This window comes from Limanda limanda, chromosome 7 (assembly GCF_963576545.1).
Source record: "Limanda limanda chromosome 7, fLimLim1.1, whole genome shotgun sequence".
In the NCBI taxonomy this organism is placed as follows: domain Eukaryota; kingdom Metazoa; phylum Chordata; class Actinopteri; order Pleuronectiformes; family Pleuronectidae; genus Limanda; species Limanda limanda.
Genome location: NC_083642.1, coordinates 4826711 through 4847112, shown reverse-complemented (window position 1 = coordinate 4847112; position 20402 = coordinate 4826711). Strand labels below are relative to the sequence as shown.

The 20402-nt window shown below is 43.7% G+C and overlaps 1 protein-coding gene across 1 annotated transcript; it reads left to right on the top strand.

Annotated features, from left to right (window-relative positions):
* Positions 1–458: 458 nt before the first annotated feature.
* rapgef3 (Rap guanine nucleotide exchange factor (GEF) 3) lies at positions 459–19970 on the top strand. Its single transcript, XM_061074966.1, has 28 exons — positions 459–499; positions 1101–1186; positions 6159–6203; positions 10518–10624; positions 10715–10836; positions 12491–12668; positions 12759–12843; positions 13185–13245; positions 13507–13583; positions 13670–13816; positions 13904–14004; positions 15148–15236; positions 15340–15418; positions 15755–15905; positions 16028–16110; positions 16234–16264; positions 16396–16471; positions 16597–16734; positions 16869–16966; positions 17079–17204; positions 17544–17725; positions 17837–17927; positions 18301–18351; positions 18453–18540; positions 18644–18708; positions 18809–18863; positions 18957–19028; positions 19435–19970. Exons 1-28 carry the CDS (start codon positions 475–477, stop codon positions 19551–19553), a joined length of 2628 nt encoding a protein of 875 aa, XP_060930949.1. The 5' UTR covers positions 459–474; the 3' UTR covers positions 19554–19970.
* The last annotated feature ends 432 nt before the right edge of the window (positions 19971–20402 follow it).

Sequence of the window (20402 nt, the reverse complement as noted above, 5' to 3'; positions counted from 1 at the left end):
TTACCGCTCTTACATTTTTTCTCGTTTCCATTAAGAAATCAATTGTGGGATTGTCTCCACCCACTGTAGATTCATCTGTTGCTTTTGTGTGGCTGAAGACTTATACATTTGAAACCACCACTTCCTTAAACACCTTGAAACAAGCCCCCTTCTCATGCACTGAATGTGCTCGCTGTGCCAGATACTATCAAAGGACTGTGCTCTTTCTTATCAGCAAAACTATCGTCTTCACTTCCCCCCCGAGGAGGTTTCGAGAAGCAAAGCTGGATTCTTTCATCGTGCACATTCTAAATTTGAAATCGCACAGTTCCTGTGAGGCTTTTGGAGGAAACAGAGAGTCACACAACTCGAGCCGGAGCACAGGAAGCTAATCGACAGCACTTAAAATAGTGATTTTTGTTTTCCCCTGTTTGCTTTGATTGCTTGTTTACTTACGACTTTGGCTTTTGGGACAGCTGGGACTGGAGCGTCCTCATGACTCCAAGCTGGAACAAACTGGGTAAGAAGTCATTGTTTTTTTTACCCTTCTTAGATAGATAGATAGATAGATAGATAGATGGATAGATTCTTCTGCTTCACAGTAGCTTCAAAGTACGAACAAGGGCCATGTACGCTCGGTTCTGTTATGCACTTGAGATTAATGAGACTTGAGATTCAAAGTGAAATTGAAATTGAGTTCCCTCCACACACTGAGAACTCACCAAGATAGAATCAGTTATATCTTTAGCAGCAGGAACGTAGAGGAGCTCCAGGCAGTTCTATCGTTCCATCACCCTCCTGCATTGTCTCAGCTGGAGGAGAGGAAGAAGCCAACCAGAGCTTTGAAAGCAAGATAAACGTCTTGTGAAAAGCTGAAAGCAAACTGAAGTCGGTGCAGGAAGGGCAGCGCTGCACAGGAACAATAGCTGGTATTTAAACAAGTCTTTCATAACACGTCCAGCCTGCGAGACACATTTGACCAATATCCAATTTTAATTCTATTTAAATTCAGGCGTTTCCCAATCTGCAGATTCACATCTATTTGACTAATTAGTGACAAACTGGTGTTTCTTTGCAGCTCTTAGAGAAACTAAGTGTCCCCCTGTTTATTTTCCACACAGATGCAGTTCAAGCCATGTTCTCTATGGAGAAATTGGTCAAATCCATCTGTTCTTCACCGAGAAACTCTACATCCAAGAAGGGGGGAGTAAGTCATCTGTTCCTTTCCTACAAAAAGAAATCAAGTTAGTGAATAATATTAAAGACGAGGTTATAGAGCAACATAGCAACAGCAGTGATGGACCTGTTACCAACTAAATAGAGTATCGGGTTTTGAGTTTTTATGGATCCATACTGCGGCTCATTGGTATATGTCACAGTCTCACACATGTCGAGTTGTGTGTTCAAACTGAAAGTGGAGAAAAACAACTGATGATCAGGTGCTGTTCTCCGACCTCCACCGCCTTGTGCCCTTGAAGCAGTTTATCTCCACCTCCACAGACCCGGTTCAGCCAGACAGCTGCACGACTTGATAAGTGTGTGTGTGTGTAGTGTTCTGCTGCCCGTATGTTGTAACCATACAGTACCTGAATGTAACATTAAGCCGCCTTAAATACCCTTTAGTTTAGTGTGAGGTTTAAAAGAAAAAACAGGTAGTTTATTATCATGCCAGCCTCCTGTATTAAGTTTGCCATATTAAACCCAGCTATGTGGGACGTGGGCTAATATCAACAGCTAATACATGATGTGCTGTACAATGTAAAAACTGCACCTGCCCACATACACACAAAGTGCATTGATTACACTGTGGTGAATGCCAGAGGGGGGGGTCGGTCAGTGTGGAGCCAAGGAGCGCACCGGTACGCACCATTACGCACCCGGAGCGCACCCATTACGCACAGCCACACACTTAACAGCACTGTGCGCCTGTGCTGCAAGGGGTGGGGGGGGGGGGGGGGGGTGGTGGCTGCACACTGTCACACAACCCGTCCGCACTGAATGAGCAACACAACACTTCAGGAACTACACGCAGCCCTGTGTGGGTCCGTGGACAACATGCGGAGCGCTGAGCTGAGACGCTGCAGCCTCGTCGTCTGACTTTAAGGAGCCAGTGGTGGTGGTGGTGCTGGTGGTGGTGGAGGTGGTGGTGGTGTGGATTATGTCCGGAGGCGTCGGGTCTTCTGACTGGGAAAGTTGTTTGTTGTGATCCGAGACACGATGCATCTCTTTCGGAGCCACAACTACCAAGTGTTCCCGGACCGCTGCTCCGGGGAGATGGCGACCATCCGAGGCATCAGCTGGGTAAACGCTGCTTCTGTCTTCTGGTTGTAATACCTGGTGCATTTAACAGAGAGGGAGAGAAGGATAGGTGGTGTAGATGAGGAGGAGGAGGAGAGATGACAGTAGTGATGAAGACCATTATTGATTGTATCATACTCATAGAGAGTAAAGTGTAAAAAGAGCAGAACTTCACAGCCTGATTTTCATATTCATCTAATGACTTCAACACAAAATAATGATTATTAAAGTGTAATTAATTGAATTAGACAACATATAAGTGTTTTCCTTACTGCACTGAGAGACTAAAATAATACAAAACTTTAGCTTTAGTAGTTGGTTTTACTGTTTTATTTAGTTGCATATCGATTAGTATCTATGAGTTTGTGTCTCTTAATCTGATTTTAGAGCTTAGTTTTATTTAATTGTCTAGACAGGTGCAATGACATACAATTTAATATAACAAGGCTTTTATTATTTAAAGTATTGTGCAAATCTCTATTTGTTAATATGTATAGGGAGTGTTTAAATAAGAATAGGAATAAAAATAATAACTTTATTTGTAAAGCACTTATCAAAACAAGTGTTTCACAAAAAAGTCCATGGCAAAAAGATGATTGAACTTAAATAAAAGGTATTCAATTCTGTTCAATTTTAATGGCGAAATCATAACATAATAAGAAGGACATTTCATCACCAGGTGATAAACTGACAGAACTGCTGCGTATCTGCTCAGAGACTGTGTGTCAGTGTGTGATTCAGGTTTAAAGCTGAACACACTAAAAGCATGTTGTCCCTGGACAGTAATATTACATCTGACCCTCTCGAGTTGTATTAGAGGAATATCAGCTCCTGGGATCGAACAGAAGATCCTCAGTCCCACCAGCTGAAGAACGCTTTTGTTCCTCTGTCAAATAGTTTGAGATCTAATCAGGCTTTAGTGCGGTCGAGGCTCTGAATGTTAAAGGAATTTAACTGAGGCCTTTTATGTTCATCTGTTTGTGTTCAATGTTTGTAGAAATATTTTTTATCTGATAATTATATGTTTGGACGTCTTAGGATGCAAGACACATTTCAGAAGAGATTCTGACATTACAGTCTGATCTAATGTAATCTAATCTAAAGTTTAAAACCGTCTGAGTGGCAGATGAGGAGGAGAAAGTGATGCTGACCCAGAGGAGGTGCAGTGTGTTTAAAAGAGGGTTTTGCTTGACCTCACTTCCTCTCACCTCCGTGTGTGTGGCACACTTCAGGCTGCAGATATTTCAGGAACATAGTTTATTTCTCTATTGTCTCAGCAGCTCGGGTGTGGGGACGCAGGAAGGTAACGAGGCTACAAAGTTTTTATTAAAGTCCAGTTATTAATAGTGTATTGTTTATTGTTCACCTCCAGTGCTCAGAGGGGAGGTTGTGAGTGCAGGTCACAGGAAGACAGAGCAGTGGCTCGGAGCTGCTAAATTTACTTGACTTCTCAGCATCAGTGGGTCACAACATGACTGTAAATCTCCACTGACTGTTTCCTGAACTTCAACATGTTACAAATACAACACAATACAGACACTGATGTTGTTTATACTAAATACACACAATGATCAAGATCCAAGTTTCACTTTATCCTCAGTCAGAACTTACACAAGACAAGTGCACAATAGAACTAAAGGAGTGGTAGAGTTTATATAAGTAGATATACAAACTATCTAAATAAAATAATGATAATAATAATAAATACAAGTATAAATAGATAAATAGGGGACAGAAAAACAATAGCATTACATGAACCTGAATACAAGAAATCAATGAATCAATATACATATAATATCTAAGCAGACATGAGAATTATTGGACATAATGGATAAATTGCAGGTACTAATAAATATATAAATACAACAGAAACAGGAAGTATATTGGACACATTCTTCTTGGTTAAGAGCAGCAATATTTGTATAAAATAATATTTATCTAAACACTGACCCACAGTAACAGACTCATTGTGTTTTGGATCTGACATTTCAGTTTGACACCCGGAGCTTAACGATCAATTTAATATAACAAGCTGTTTATTCCTAAATGTCACAGGAGCGGCTTTAATTGAGAGTTGCTGAGTTTGTGTTTATTCAGGATATCTTACGTGTCATAAATTACACAAGAGCACTTCCAGCGTGACGTCCTCGCCAGTTTAACAAGGTTTTTTACAAAAGTGTAAAGTTCGTGTTGACAACACAATAAAATGAATAAATGCACCGACTTGACATTATACACACATGATTATATTTTCCACATAGTTTGTTGGGCACTGACACAAAAGCTTTGAGATCTGCATCATGAACAAGATTCATTTAATAAACTACAGCTCAGGTTTGGGAGTTGGAGAGTTCAGTATTTCCCCCCAAAATATTATCCAGTCTCTCTGTGCATTGTTGTGTGATATTCAATTATGAGCCCAGTTAAACAGGCTCTGAGGCATAAGCTAATTCCTTCTCTGGCCTGGTACAGTTGGATACTTCTAACAGGGACGAAGCTGAGCTCATCATTAGATGCCCGGGCATCGTGCTTCCCGTCCTTTGAGCTTCTGCATGCCAGCGATGAGACGAGGACACAAAGCGGGAGCTCGCGTGCACAGAGGTTCCTAATTGTGTATCTGTAGGACACCGGTCTTTCCACATTCTTTGTCTGCTCTGGGGGAGCCGACGCCATTTGTGGTTCGATCGAAACTGATAAATCTTTGCGATGCATCATAACCGAGGCTTGAAAAATGGAAAGTCCTTCAAAGAAATCAGTGAAAACTCAGCTTTAGTTTGGTGTTTCTTCCGGCTGGTCGCCCACGGTAACAGACGTACAGTGGGAGTCAATGAGTTTTCTTATGAGAAACTTCAAAGTGTTGGCGATGTTCCATTCAGGCATTGATCATGTGATGCACACGCTTCAAAGTCTCTCTGCAGCTGGCCTGCACTCACAGAAGTGTGTCAGTGATATGAAGAATTGATCACAGATTCCTGCTCAACACAGTCAGCTACTGTATCTTCTCGTGTGAAGCCGAGATTCACAATTACTGTTTGTGTGTGAAAGTTTCCTGTGTAAGCTATTGATGCAGCATAAAGGAAGAAACATATTTCTCATGGTAAATATCCTGCTCTTGCAATGTAAGCAACCAGATCAGGAGAGATGTGTTTCATTCAGATAATACATTGCATTGGAAAAGGTCTGCATACATCTGTGCATGATATTCACTCAAAGTTATTGACTTGGGAGTAAAAGTACACAGTGGGGATCATAAAAACATAAAAACCAGGCAACAAAAGAGGAAGTACGACTTGGGCCGAAGTGCAGACATGGGAATGTTGAATATTTGTACTTGCCAGCAGGTTTTTAAGTTAGTGCTGGTCTCACGCAAGGGAGTCTCCAGAAAACAACATGTGATTAAAGTGATGTATCCGTGGCAGTGCATTGAGTCGAGGATTTTTCAAAAGGCTTTTTCATAAGAAAAGCACAGTCTGTGGTTAGAAGCAACCTTTTCACTTAATGGAACGTGTGTTAACAGACTCAGTGTGTGTTCCTGTGCTGATGTCTATGTGCTCTGTCCTCCCACTTCTTTCCACACACTCAACACCCGCCCACACTCCATCGCACACAATGGTGACACAGCACAGGTTTAGATAATGTATTTGTGTTGACCCTCATCCCAGTGAAAAGAAAACGATAATTCTTCGTATCTGCACAGTCCAGCTTGTGTTATGTGTGTTTTGATTTGGTGCAAACTGAAGTGAGATTATCATCAGCGACCAGTCCGGCTTGTTCCTGTGGAATGTCGTAGCAGAGCCAGTTATCTGCTTTATTTCAGAGCGTTTTAGATATGAAGAAACGGCTCCGCTGTGATAACGTCTCTCTCTCTCTGTTTCTCCCAGACTCCACTGCCAGAGGCCCTGGACTCAAAGGACTCGATGAAACAGGTGTGTGTGTGTGTGTGTACGTGTGTTACTGTGTGTGTGTGTGTGTTGGTGCATCACCTCCCGACAGTGAACTGTAATCCAATGTTCTCACTGGTGTTCTTAGACTCCAGCTGGACGGAGGAGACACAGTGTCAGAGGAAGAACAGTGTTTCATTAAGTCTCAAACAAAACATCATCTCCTGCAACTTTAAGGAAAATATGAGTTTTGGTTATCAGAATTAAAGATTAGATTAGACAAAAATCTGCTAACATCTGGCTTTTTCCTGCAATAGTAAATAAAAGCTATCGACATTTACTCCCAGGTCAAACAACTCTGTAGTATAGATGTGAGTTTGTCTCTGATCTGCATTGACAGAAATGTATCACCCTGGTTGAAAGTACTAATCTGGTCTAATTAAGCTGCTCTATTAATACCTTATAATTATTATGTAATAGAGGTGCCAGTATGCTACTATTAGTGATCATTTCATAATCATGTTGATAAGCAGGCTCCTCAACTTCTTTATCCGCCCCTTCAGTAAGTCTTTTTTAACATTGGTTGGCTTTGTCCTTGGTTAACCTCTGATTTCCCTCCGGCGCCTCAGAGCTGCACTGACCTTTGCTATCATCAGGTTGCAGCGCTTGCAGCCTCTCAAACTGCTGAACTTGTTCTTTTGTTGCTATAATATCCTGCAATGCTACTCAAGCGAGTCTTAAAAAACACATTCCTCCCGGGACACGCAGTCACAAGGAGTCTAAAGGGCTCTTAGGCGTTCACTGTCAATTGACCATCTCCTGCCCTCCTCAGCCCTACTTCCACTGGCCCCGGTCCTGGCCCTGGCCCCGGCCCTGGCCCTGGCCTTGGTCCCAGCCCCGGTACTTCCACTGGCCCCGGTCCTGGCCCTGGCCCCGGCCCTGGCCCTGGCCTTGGTCCCAGCCCCGGTCCTGGCCTCGGTCCTGGCCCCGGCCCTGGCCCTGATCCTGGCCCCGGTCCTGGCCTCGGTCCTGGCCCTGGCACTGGCCCTGGCCTTTCCCCTGGCCCCCGGCCCTAACACTGATCCCTCACACTTCTGTATCTCAGAACCTCACCACACAAAGGAGAGAACTTTTAAAGCACCTATAATAAGGTTTGACATGGAAAGTAAATCCTGTTTGGATCTGGTGCCCTCCCCCTCAGACAGAGGAAGTAGAGAGAACATCTTTCATCCGCCACAGAATCAATGCCTGAGATTTTCTTTTTGTGCCGGAGGGAGGAAATAGATTGGATTGAGTAATAGAGTCTGCAGGAGGCAGGTGTTGCTTTGTTCGGTTGCTCAGGCTCCAGATCTTAGAAGTCCCTATAATGAGCATCGCACGTGATCATAGCACCAGGCAGGACTGATTGTTTTTAATAAGCTTTTTTATTTGTATAGTGACAAATCACAACATACTTCTCAAGGCACTTTAAAATGAGATGGAGGACTCAGACAGTTCCCACAATCAGCAGGCACACATGGCGACAGTGAAAAAAAAAATCTCTAGTCTGGAGGAGGATGGATGTTTGCCTCAGCCGGTCGGACTGAGAGGAGGAAAAGGAGGAAGGGGGACAGCTAAAGCAAAAGTCTAGTTTTCTTCTTGGACACAGTGAAGCACTCGCCTCCTAGCCAGAAGGTTCCTGGTCTTTCTGTGTGGAGCTTGTATGTTCTCCTCATCTCAGCCTGGGTTACATGCAGGTTACACAAGCATGGTTGAGTTACTGTAACTGTAAATTCTCAAATATCCATAGGCGTGATTGGTTGTTTGTCTCTGGTATCTGATGGTCACAGAGTTGCATTAAGGTCCTTGTCACCTCAAACTGTTTTCATCTGCAGCTGCAGGTTCATGTTCGTGTAGATGAAGCCACAAGGGTCACCACAGAGAAACTGTGTCACCCACAGTGGAGACACACGCTTCATAATGCTCATCATCTTTCCACTGAACAAGACCAACACATGAAACTGAACCTATCCCTTCAGGGGGCTTTATCAGCGAGGGACCTAAGTTAAGTTATAGAAAACTCTGCACATTAAAATGGAGAATTATTGTCAAACAGATTCTCCAACAGAAGGATTATGTCACAGCTGTGTGACATCCAGCATCTGCTGAGCTCACACGTGTTTGAACAAACTGCACAGGCTGTGTAAAGAGAATATAAACAGGACCCTGTAAGTCTAAACCAATATCCAGTTGATGATAAACTTTTAAACAGTAGTCTTAAGACAGTTTATATAATATAGAAACTTCACTGTAAAGTTACATCAACAGTAAAACATTACACACATTGCTCCGCACCTTTAACGTTTAATGTCAATTGACTGTTTGAGCTGTAATTTGACTCAAAGGGAACAATCACCAGTGGGTTATAGTCCCTGTACATGATTATCTAACCTACACGCAGACGATAAACAACAGATTTCACCACTGTTAGCTCTGATCTGTTGTCTACAGTATATCGGTTATTCCTTTAGAGTCTCAGATTGACCTGAACCCTTCTACCAGCGTTCTGCCTTTAACTCTGTAAAAACATGTTTACTTATTTGAGGTTTTTATAAGGTTTTCTAGTGAGGACCAATTAAGCCTTTTAATGAAATACCCATCCATCCATTATCTGTACACGTAAATGCTTTTGAGGGTCCAAGGGGGAGGGAGGTGGAACCAATCCTAGCTGAGATAGGGCGCAGGGCGACCACACCCATATTGACACCTACCATCAATTTAGAGTCTACGATTACGCTATAATCTGCATGATCTGAAACAGCCGAACTGTGTAGATTAAATCTACACAGACATGGAGAACATTCAAGAACAGTTAACAGGGATTTGAACCTTGCTGTAAACTGAATCTCCTCTACGGCACTAAAAGCTCTTTTAGTTTTGTGCATGTTTACATCGTTGTCAGGTTTCCCTGTGAAAGCCAAGCCCTTCAGTGAAATATGGCTTTTGATATTGCTTTTCTAAGAACCGGGTTAGGTCATGGAAAATTGCCTCATCAAGAAAAAACAAGTTTCGGAGTTGACATGCCTGAGAATGGGGCTATAGGAGTCTCAGGCCCCTGGGAATGCTTGTGACCCCTAGACAGCATAACTCCAGCAGGGCACAGCAGTCACTTAGAGGCACATTTACTCTGTGGATGTCAGGTCTGGGAACGGGCTGATAGGAGTGTGTGGCGCTCAGTGCTGCCCACAGTCATCTGTCACAGTTGTACAGTGTAATTAGCAGACCTGCGTGAACTTGGATCTAACGGGCGTGTGTCAGGGCCTCCAGTGCTCTGGTGTCATGAAGGTGTGGGCTCCCTGCGTGGGTCAAAGGTCAGGCAAGGGGGTTTAATAACCTGATTGAGCTGCAGGAGGCCGGCGGCGCAGGTTTAGTTTCTCCGTCCGGCTCCATCTTGTGTCCCCACTCCGCTCATCAAGACAGAACTGAGGAAGGAGCGGTGTGCGTTGGGTTCTGTGTGAACTTCACGACCACCACCCTGGACACACAGCAGAGCCCTGGAGGGAAATCCCAAGAACAAACAGGCAACAGTCTGAGTCACTCGTGGAATCACAAGACTGGGTGCAGGAGAGGGAAGGAAGGAAGAGGGGGGGGGCGGGGGGTTAACACGGAGGAGGGAAATATTAATGTTACATTTTTTGGTCAATCATCATGAAGCTGTACGTTGTCGGACGGCACTTTGGGGCCGATTTTGTTTTTTGAAACCGAAGCAGAAAGCAGGAAAGCATGAAATGGGCCCGAAAAAGGAACAAAGCAAATTCTGGTTACGTAAGCCCCCCCCCCGCTTCTGCATCGATGGCTGACAGGTTCTGCACCCCTAGCTGCACTCTTTTGTTTTCACACCTGACCTGAGCAGACCTGACTGTGTGTGTGTGAGAGAGAGAGAGAGAGAGAGTGAGCAGGGAAACCAAATCAAGGGGGCGTTCAAAGAGAATCCGTTGAGGGTGGTCAGAAAGTGAAAGTTTGTGGCAGAGCCTGGGAACTTCCACGAGGTGTGGGAGAGTTTAGCGTAGACATTTTCACACCTCCCTGCAACACACACACACCCACACACACACACACACACAGTCACACACACACACACACACACACACACATGCCAGGTTACACACCGACACCCACAGAAATCTCCACGTACATGATTTCCATGCGACGTCTGTCTCAGTGAACAGGACAGTGTGTGTTTCATATCCATCTGTATGCAAACAGGCCTCTCAACTTCAGAGGGAACTCAACATGAAACATTCATAACTAAAGCAGGAAAGTGATCAAAAATAGACGATTGTTGAACTGCTCAGTAACATTTGTTTCATGTTGATCCAGTTTCTTTCAGATCGGGTCGTGAAAGCAGCCAGGTCCCTGTTCAGCGTCATGATGGAGAGGAACGCTGGTCTGATCCGAGACAGAAAGTATCACCTCAAAACCTACAGGTACCTGAGCTGTGATTTCTGTCGTATTAAAAGTGTCACGAGTCTGTAAAGTACATGCAAATTGATTAAATTGTAATATTTCTCTCCTAGACAATGTTGCTCTGGTAAAGAACTCGTCGATTGGCTGATGAAACAGAACGAGGGCCTCCAGTGGAGAAGTCAGGCCGTCGGGATGTGGCAGGTCCTGGTGGAGGAAGGAATTCTCGTTCATGGTAAGAACTTACGATTGGCAGAATCGTCTCTTGATTGAAGGTGCAACAGTTCACTTGGTTGAGCCGGGGCCTCGTGTACGGAGGTTTGATTCCCCCTGGAGCAGCCGATGGTTCAATTCTGACCCCTGGCCCTCAACTGCATATCTCCACCTTCTCACCAGCTTAATATCTGACCTTATCTGTAGAAAACCTCTTCACGTCCCCAAAGCAGCAATGAATTAAGTTGTCTGGAGAAAAAAGAAAAAGTGGCCCTCGCTCTGTAATAAACACGTCCGGTTTCATTTAAACCGAATTAAATGGCTAGCAAAGCATAGCAATATGGTTTTGGCCTGCATCCCACATCCCCAATCCACTTCTGTTTGCTAAATCTTGGCCTCAAGTTAGCCATAGCATTAGCGCCTTGTGTCAATCAAAGGTGACCCGAATTTGTTATGTGCTATGTGGGCCATGTTTACCATCTACCGCCATCCAGATTACACCAGATTAGTTCCTGATCGCTGCCTGAAGTGGTTCACATCCGTTTGCTATCTGAGAGGCATACCTGTCTGTCACTAACCGACCTGCATGTCTGACGCACCCTGTCTGTCCTCTCACTGCACGTGACCACAGTCTTCAGTCATGAGACGTACAAAGCAGAGATGATAGATAGAAATGGGTGAGCGAGTTACGAAAAGGTTGAGTGTGTGTTCATGTGTTTCGGATGCGTAGCTTTGATGAGAGGACTGATGTGAGGAGGTCGGATGTATCGGTTTCTTTTCTTTAAGCTTCTCCAGGATTACCAACACTCACTTTAAGGCCCAAAAATATCAAAAAGAAAAAGCACGAATCCCTTTCCTCACCAGACAGTTGCTGTCATTTAGCCGAATCTAAGAATACATCAACATAATATTGGTCAAGTGTTGGTTAAGTTCAGGCCTTGGAATGAACTGTATTGGAAACAATTCCACAATTATAATCAATATATTCTGATTATAGTGTCTGTTGCGTCTCAGTGGAGTGTTCACTTAACACTTTGGCTCTGAGGACGAGTCAGTGTCTTCCTGGAGGAGACGACTGCAATCAGGACGGACATGTCTCATCATTAAGTGAAGAGCATCACTCAGAATAGATTTGCAACTTATTTCCATTAATCTTGTCATTCTGAAGTTTTGTGAAGTTGATGCTAAGGTCAATGTTAGTCAGCTGAAAATAATATTAGGGAGTAAAACGTTTCCGATACTGATGTTCTGGCTGACATACATATTCAAAGTAAATTTTACAATGATTTCTAAGATGTAGTTATTAAACCCTTATGAAAAATGTATGTAGTTGAGGCTTGATATATACAATTTTAACCATAAACTTTATTAGGAATAACTATAAATAAAAAGAAAATACAAATATATTGAACTAGCATTTAGAAAATATTTAAGGTCAAATGTAGACTTATTTTCTGTCATCAATCGTTGCATGTTTGTGGATATCATTGTCTATCCACAAATAATAACACTATTAATAACTAACCACAATCTGCTTTGGAAAAACCCATAATGACACCGTTTCCAACAGCCAAAGGAAAATAATGAATCGATTTTTGACGGCCAACCAATAAATAGGTCAGGTTCTACATTTAACTCAGTGTTTTTTCCCTCTCGTGTGTTTTGCCTCAATCCAGTGAAACACGAGTTGAACTTCCAGGACAAGGACACTCAGTTCTACCGATTCCAAGACTCCGAGTTCGGCCTGAATCCCGAAACAGACGAGAGGGAGTCGGAGGACGAGCTGCAGGAAGGTCTGTCGCTGCTGTCTCAGCTCGGCCCGGACGCCCTGCTCACCATGATCCTACGCAAATGGTTAGTGCGCTGAACATCTACATAAGAATCATGAAAACCTATCGTATATAGTATGTCGGATTTCATGTTCTTGACCCCATGTGTGTTTAGCCCCAGTCACCGGAGTGCTGAGGATCTGGAGGTGATTTACGAGGAGCTGCTCCACGTGAAGGCTGCCGCTCATCTCTCCGCCTCAGTGAGTCAATCTCACTGCTCCACAATCTGTCACCTCGTGGTTTATCAGTAAAACATAACTTTTTCTATTTTAAAACTTTGTTCAGAAGAAGTTTTTGAGTTTGTTCCCTTCTCCAAATACAGATTCAACCTTTGGCATTCAAAGCTAAACGAAGAAACATGCTCTTAAACTCAATAGCTGCCCTGCAAAGTCTCTCACGTTTTCTTTCATTAGCGATAATAATCAGCTTTATATCAGATAATCAGACAAATAATGCACCAAGAACAACTGGAGTACAATCTAATAGACACAAGAGTAATGAATTCAGTTGAGTCCTATTTCTTGCTGTGTTGTGCCTGTAGGTGCGTAAGGAGCTGGCAGCGGTGCTGGTTTTTGAATCACATGCCAAGGCCGGAACAGTGTGTGAGTGAAACATCCTCTCCACAACACAACACAACACAACTCAACACAACTCTCAGAGTCACATCCACCCAGGAATAAATCTAACTTCCTAATTTATTAGTCCACATATCAAACTTCGGAGTCTTCTCAGATTTCCAGAGTTGTAGCAACAGTTATCCTGAATATGAAATTATAGAAACATAATAAATTAGCATTGTAAACGTGACCTTCATGACCTTACTATTACCACTGTTGCCGCTGACTGAGTTTCTGGTGATACAGTGTTCAGTCAGGGGGACAAAGGCACGTCGTGGTACATCATCTGGAAAGGCTCCGTGAACGTGATCACACACGGGAAGGTAACAAATCAAATCCACACAATGAGGCAGAGAATCGTCCCTCGTGAACTGCCTAACGTGATGCTGACAGTACCGTGTGTTCACAGGGACTGGTCACTACACTTCATGAGGGGGAGGACTTCGGGCAGCTGGCGTTGCTGAACGACGCCCCTCGCGCTGCCACCATCATCCTGAGAGAAGACAACTGCCACTTCCTCCGTGTGGATAAACAGGACTTCATACGCATCCTCAAGGTTGAGCCTGGTTTTATCACTTCTGGAGATTTGCAAATCGATTCTGTACTTGACTGGGGTCGTGATCTGTGTTTGTTGCTCTTTCAGGATGTGGAGGCTAACACAGTGCGGCTGGAGGAGCATGGGAAATCCGTGCTGGTGCTGGAGAAGAGCTCCGCCTCCGCCGAGCAGGGAGGGACTGGAAACAAGTGAGAAACTGTGACACACACACACACACACACACACACACACACACCTCTGAGGGATAATTACCACGTCACAAGCAGGTTTACAATCATTAAGATACTTCACATGGGTGTGAGCAGATTCTGTGTCAACACCAACAACACAAGCACTGCCATCGGGTTTTAAGGGATTTCTCTTTTTGTCCGTTGTGGTTAAATCATTTTTTAATGGACTGTTATCTGACAGCCAGAAAAGAAATGGACTTCAACCCTGCCCGGCTGAATGACTCGTTATCACTCCTGAAGTGTTTTAGCAAACACAGAAGTGAATTAACTTGGTGCCGACCTCTCCCTCAGGTCACACTTACCTTGCTCTCCCTTGTTTCTCTCTCGAAGTTTCTCTCCCCTCCACCAAACAACCGGAAGATTTACTATCCGAGCCAATAACACATTTTGGTCTGAAGCAATTAGACAGGAAGGCCTCTCGTGTAGTTCAAACTCTGCAGCGGTGACGTCAAAGGCTGCTTTATGCTTTTCGAATCATTCAGCGTCTAGACACAGAACTAATAATAGAGGAGCCTTGATATTTTGTTTATTTATCTAAGACTGTGAAAGCCATCAGTTATGTACTCATCTAAAATGTGAATATATTAAACAAGTTTCAATGAACATTTAGCCCAAAGCACCCGTTTCTCTAAGTACATACAGTCTCACAGTCTCACAAGGTTCGTGACACAGCAATATGGGATTTAAAGGTTTGAATAGAAAATGAATGGACGTTGATTGAAGGTGTTGAGGTGAAGATGTGTCTAAGGAAGGATGTATTGGTTAAGGAAGGAGGATGAAGGAATGTAGGTAGACATGAGGGAAGGAGGATGAAGGGATGAGAGTTTGAGGTGAGGAGGATGAAGGGATGAGGATGAAAAGATGAGTGTAGGGATGAGCAGAGGGAGGGATGAAAAGGAGTGTAAGGATGAAGGGAAAGGCTTGGTGGAGAAATCGGAGACGAACTGGAAATATGTCGATGAGAAGTGAGGCTCAGCCAAGGCCCTCGTTAACTAGTTAGCTTCATTATTTAACATTAACACATCATTATCAGAACCTATCAGTAATATTATGAAAGAAAATCACTTCTTCTTCTTCTTCTCTCTATTTCGCTCTGTGCAGATACACAGTCATGTCAGGGACACCCGAGAAAATCCTGGAACATCTACTGGAAACGGTCAAGTTGGATTCTAATGGGAACGACGCCATAGGTGGGAGCCTGCTGCGAGGATCCTTTTCTATTATGACTTGTGTAAATCAGTGATTCAGGAAAACCAGACTCAAAGTTAAACTCTGTTGTTGTTGTCGTTGCAGATCCCTGTGTGAGTGACTTCCTGCTAACCCACAAAGTTTTCATGCCCTCCAGCCAACTGTGTCCTTCGCTGCAGCACCAATATCCTGACATGGTCTAGATAACAGTAATGTTGTTATGGTGTGAATTGTTTCTGCTGCTGGTGATTCTGATGATAACATCCACAGCACAAACAAACAAAACATCCAATAGCCAGTAAACTATTTATTTTTGCCCAACATTGTTATATCTCTGTGTTATAAAGTCTTTTTCACCTCTGGAAATCTTTCTGGAGTTTCTCCTCCCGTTGAAGCCCTTTGAGGCAAATTGACATTTGTGATTACGATGAATTAATAAGTAGATTTCCCCTCATGGATTGATAAACTGAGATCATCTCTCAGACTCTTTGTGACGTTACGCTCCTTGACGTCACTGCACCTACCGGGCCGAGCTCTCTGAGGGTTCAGACCAGGAGAAAAGTGCGTATGTCCTCAACACCAAGAAGAAGGTAGTGAAGCTGGTCGGCCAGTGGGTGGTGCTGTATGGCCTCCTCCTCAAAGAAGACCCTTTCGCTCTGGATTTTCTGGAGGTGACTGTGTAATTTGTGGATATTGGAATATTTCCACTGCTTTTTTAAGAAATAACATTGATTTAATTGATCCATAATCATGTTCCTGCTTTTTTTTGATTTGCATGTTTGTGCTGATTCAGAAGGTGAAGAAGGAGGTGGCCGGGGATTTCCGTCTGTCCAGTCTGCTGAAAGAACAATTTAGGGAAAGGAGGAGGCCGAAAGTGTAAATTCTAACTTTACATAGTTATTATTAATTATAAGTGTGTTTCTTTTTCTACAGAATCCTCAGTTATCAAGTTATAAATACTGCAGCGTGTGATATAACAGTGTTGTGTATCCTCTGCAGGTCGGAGAATGGATATCAGTCGCTGAGCAGGGTGAGCATCATGTGTTTGTGTTTGCATGAAAATGAACATTATTAATATCTGATGATAGGTTTTAGTGATAAAATGAAGTTGCTTCAGTTCCATGTGTCTCACTCACTGACTCACTGTGTTGCTGTCGACAGAACCAGCCCTTTGACTGGTTTTCCAACTCTGAGGATCCCGTGGGGAGGATACAGCCAATCAGAGCACAGGATAAAGGTGAGAACAGCCACACAGAAACAGGCAAATCAAATCAGTCACAGCGCTTAGATCGATATCACATGCTCAGTATCTGCGGGCGTCGTTCATGAGTGAGTCATCAAGCATCACATCGGTCTGTGCAGTGTTGTATGAGATCTGCAGCCCCGACAACAAACCTCTGACTCTGATGCTCCCGGTGAACACGTCAGTGCAGGATGTGATGTCAGCCGTTGTCAAACCAGGCGGAGATCACGTCCTGGTCAAGATGAACTCCTCAGGAGGTGGGACTCACTTATTCATGACACATCATATCGTTGTTTTTCAGCATAAAAGATAAATAAAGTTTCTAGCTTGCTCCTGTACTTTGTTGGTTCTGATGCAGAATATAATTCTTGGATCTAATCAATGCACACAGAAAGAGCTCAGTTGAAGCTGGAGGCGACTGCAGTCTACACCGCTCTGGGACTCAATGAGAAACTGTTCATCTGTACAAGCAGCCAAGTGGAACAACTGGTGAGGATCCGCTGCCTCCAGTTCAAAGCAGAACCACAGCAGCATCTTCTCTCTGCTCATGTTCTCTCTCTCTCTCTCTCTCTCTCTCTCTCTCTCTCTCTCTGTCTCTCAGACGCCCCTGAGGGAGCAGCAGGGTCCAGAGAGAGGAACAGCCGACGTCCTGGAGCAGATGGGCTCCAAAGACATCGCCAATGAGCTCACAAACTACGACTGGGAGCTGTTCACTGCCATGCATGAGGTAACTCCGCAAATATGACCACACATTTTGCTGACCACAGCGTAAAAAACTAATCACTGCAGAACAAAGTGGAAATTATCTCCACATTAAAGTGCCTCAGCAGGGTTCTTCCCTTTGATGAAAACTTACCTGAGTCACACGGCTTTTAATCTGACGGCACCAGCTTTGCCTTCAGATCATCTGGAACTTTGATGCAACACTTCCTGAATGTTTCACATGTTTTCCGAGTTCAGTCACGTTCGTTAAAAACCGACCTCGCTTTGATTCCAACATTTCTCCTTCGCAGAGTCTGCATTTTTATTTCAGTGGTCGGTGAGTCGTTGTTTTCTCTCCCTCCAGGTGGAGCTTGTTAACTACATATTCGGCCGCCACAAGTTCCCCGGTGCCACCACAGCGAACCTGGAGAGGTTTGTGCGTCGCTTCAACGAGGTGCAGTACTGGGTGGTGACGGAGATCTGCCTCTGTGAGGAGCTGGTGAAACGAGCCGTGCTGCTGAAGAAGTTCATCAAGATTGCTGCAGTGTAAGAAAACCTCCGCCATTGTTCTGAGGAGAAATCAGGTCCATGATCTTAGACTGAACTGAGATATCTCAACTTCTTTCTGTGTCGTCATGTGTCGTCTTCCTCTCGCAGCTTGAAGGAGCAGAAGAATCTCAACTCATTCTTTGCTGTGATGTTTGGTTTGAGCAACAGTGCCGTGCAGAGACTGTACAAGACCTGGGAGGTGAGAGGCCCCCGAGAGCTGCAGGCATGACGAAGACATAGACTCTAAATAAAGATGGACGACGCCTCTCTTCGTTGTAAAAAGAGTGAAGCTAAAACATTCAGGCGAAATACAGGGGCTGCAATCTGGCACTTGTAATAAAATTTGACTTTAGCTTGATCCATGTCCCATCCACTACCATGGAGGAGGCTGGGTTTCATGACCTATATTGCAGCCAACCACCAGGGGAAGTGGGATCCTAATCGTTTGGCTTCACTTTCGGTCGAGTCCATTTTTATATAAAGTCTTTGGAGGATGATGAAAGTTGTGTCAAAAATATCAATCAGCTTTTTGATCTTTTACTCATTTTGACATTTTTTCTTGTCTGACACAGAGAATATCCAGTAAAATGAAAAGAATTTACTGTGCCTACGAGAGGTTGATGGTAAGTTTCATCATCTTCTATCAGCTACAGTTTCCTGCCTCTTAACATCCACAGTTTGCGATATCTCCAGTTAATCTTAAATTCTATCGTGTGTTAATTAGGATCCTTCACGTAACCACCGGGCCTACAGACTGACTGTGGCCAAGCTCGGGCCTCCGTACATCCCCTTCATGCCTCTGCTGCTCAAAGGTAACTGGAAACCGGACCTGGTGCAGCTGGTACATGTGGATATCATGTCATCAAAGTTTTCTATCAGATAACTGTGTTGTTTTCTGCTTCTGTCTTTGCGCAGACATGACTTTCATCCACGAGGGAAACTCCACCTATGTAGACAAACTGGTGAATTTTGAGAAGATGGTAAGACGGAGGAATGTTTTCTCAGCTCGATGATTCTCACTCGACTTCTCCTCAGTATGAGATTAATGTGACATGCTTCCTTTTCCTCCCGCCGCCACAGCGAATGATCGCCAAGACGGTGAAAGTAGTACTCGGATGCAGAAGCCAGCCGTATGGTGAGAGCTTGTCGTACAACTAGCAGAACCAAAAGTTAAAGAATGAGTGAAGCATGTGTAGATATCAGGTTGATTTCTGTTTCTCGTCCTCAGTGCCTTCATCTCCACAGAGGGGCCTAGCTGATAGGATGTTTCTGGAAGGACCTGCTACTCGCATATCCACGTGTAAGCTGCCACTAGCACAACAGATATTGTGTTTGCTTTTTTCATCCTCCGCCAAATCTTTGACTGTATATGAAAACATCGAGGTCGCATTATTACATGTAGTTGACCAATCGAGAGTCAAGTACACCTGTAAATCATCAAATAAGTAATTTAACCCAATTTATCAGAATAAGCAATTGAACATACATCATTTTGATAAGATCGACCTAAAAATTATTATTAAAAAAACTAGTAGCTTGACTTGGGTTCATGTCTCATCTGCAATCCAAGAAGCAATGGTTTATGACTTATACTGCAGTCAGCCACCAGGGGGCGATTGAGATGATTTGGCTTTACTTGTGGGAGCTTTAATATCGTCCATCTTTATACACAGTGTATTTATATCCATTTATTTCCTCTGATCCAGACTCGGACCACGCCCTCCCTCTGCGCAGTCCCAGCAACATCCGACACCACATCCAGAACCTGAGGGTGATCGACAACCAGCGCACGCTAACACAGCTATCGAGGACGTTAGAATGCTAAGGCCACGAGCCTGAAGACACTGTAGCACACGTCGGAACCCGGAGAACAGATTCTATCTACGGACAAATGTTTTTCCACGCTTCTCTTTGGATGAGCCGGACCTGGACATGTGCAGAGGGCACAGTAACGACCTCTAATCCTGAACCACCCACTGGACTTTCACGACATTTTTATTCAATAAGTCTCACAGCCTGTAAATATGTCTAGTGCCACAATGTTACAACAATAACAGTTTTGTCAAATATGTATAATATACGTCTTTGGTGTCAAAATTCATTCATGTGAAATTTGGATCTTGCCGTCCACAACCACAGCGGCGGCTCCACGACAGACTCATAAAGCTGCACCACTTCTTCACCACTAATCACTTGAGGTCAGCTCTTGTATTTTCACATGAAAGTGTTGTATCAGGATTTTTTGCACATAATTTCATACAATGTTGTTTTCTAAATAAATTATTTTCTCAGCCACGTGTTTATTCAATGAAAGCACAAGATTTTCTTAAAAAGAGAAAAGGTTTTTTTATTTAAAGTACGAACTGTAACAGGTAAAAATTGATCTTCAAATAACCCCCCCCATTTCGTCCCCGTCCTCTCCCCCGCCCGACAGAAATGTTCCCCCCAATATGGGGTGAGAAAAATTCACAACAAATCAGTTATCAATTGAATTCATTACTCTCCTCGTCTTAAATATGTACAACTTCTTTTTTTTGAAAGTCCCGGAGAGAGAAAATTGAAAAACAGAAAGGAATAAAAAAAAATTCAAAAAACACACAGTGCCTTCTCCTGATGTCACCGTGGAGGACGTATAAATAATGAGTCGACCTGTTCAGAAAAGAAAATTTCATGA

What these genes read in the sequence shown, in the direction of transcription:
- rapgef3 (XM_061074966.1), top strand. Translation starts at nt 475, where the DNA reads ATGACTCCAAGCTGGAACAAACTGG. An exon ending in TAATGGGAACGACGCCATAG is followed by an intron (nt 15,237 to 15,339) that starts GTGGGAGCCTGC and finishes TTGTCGTTGCAG; the next exon opens with ATCCCTGTGTGAGTGACTTC. An exon ending in TGGTGAATTTTGAGAAGATG is followed by an intron (nt 18,709 to 18,808) that starts GTAAGACGGAGG and finishes CCGCCGCCACAG; the next exon opens with CGAATGATCGCCAAGACGGT.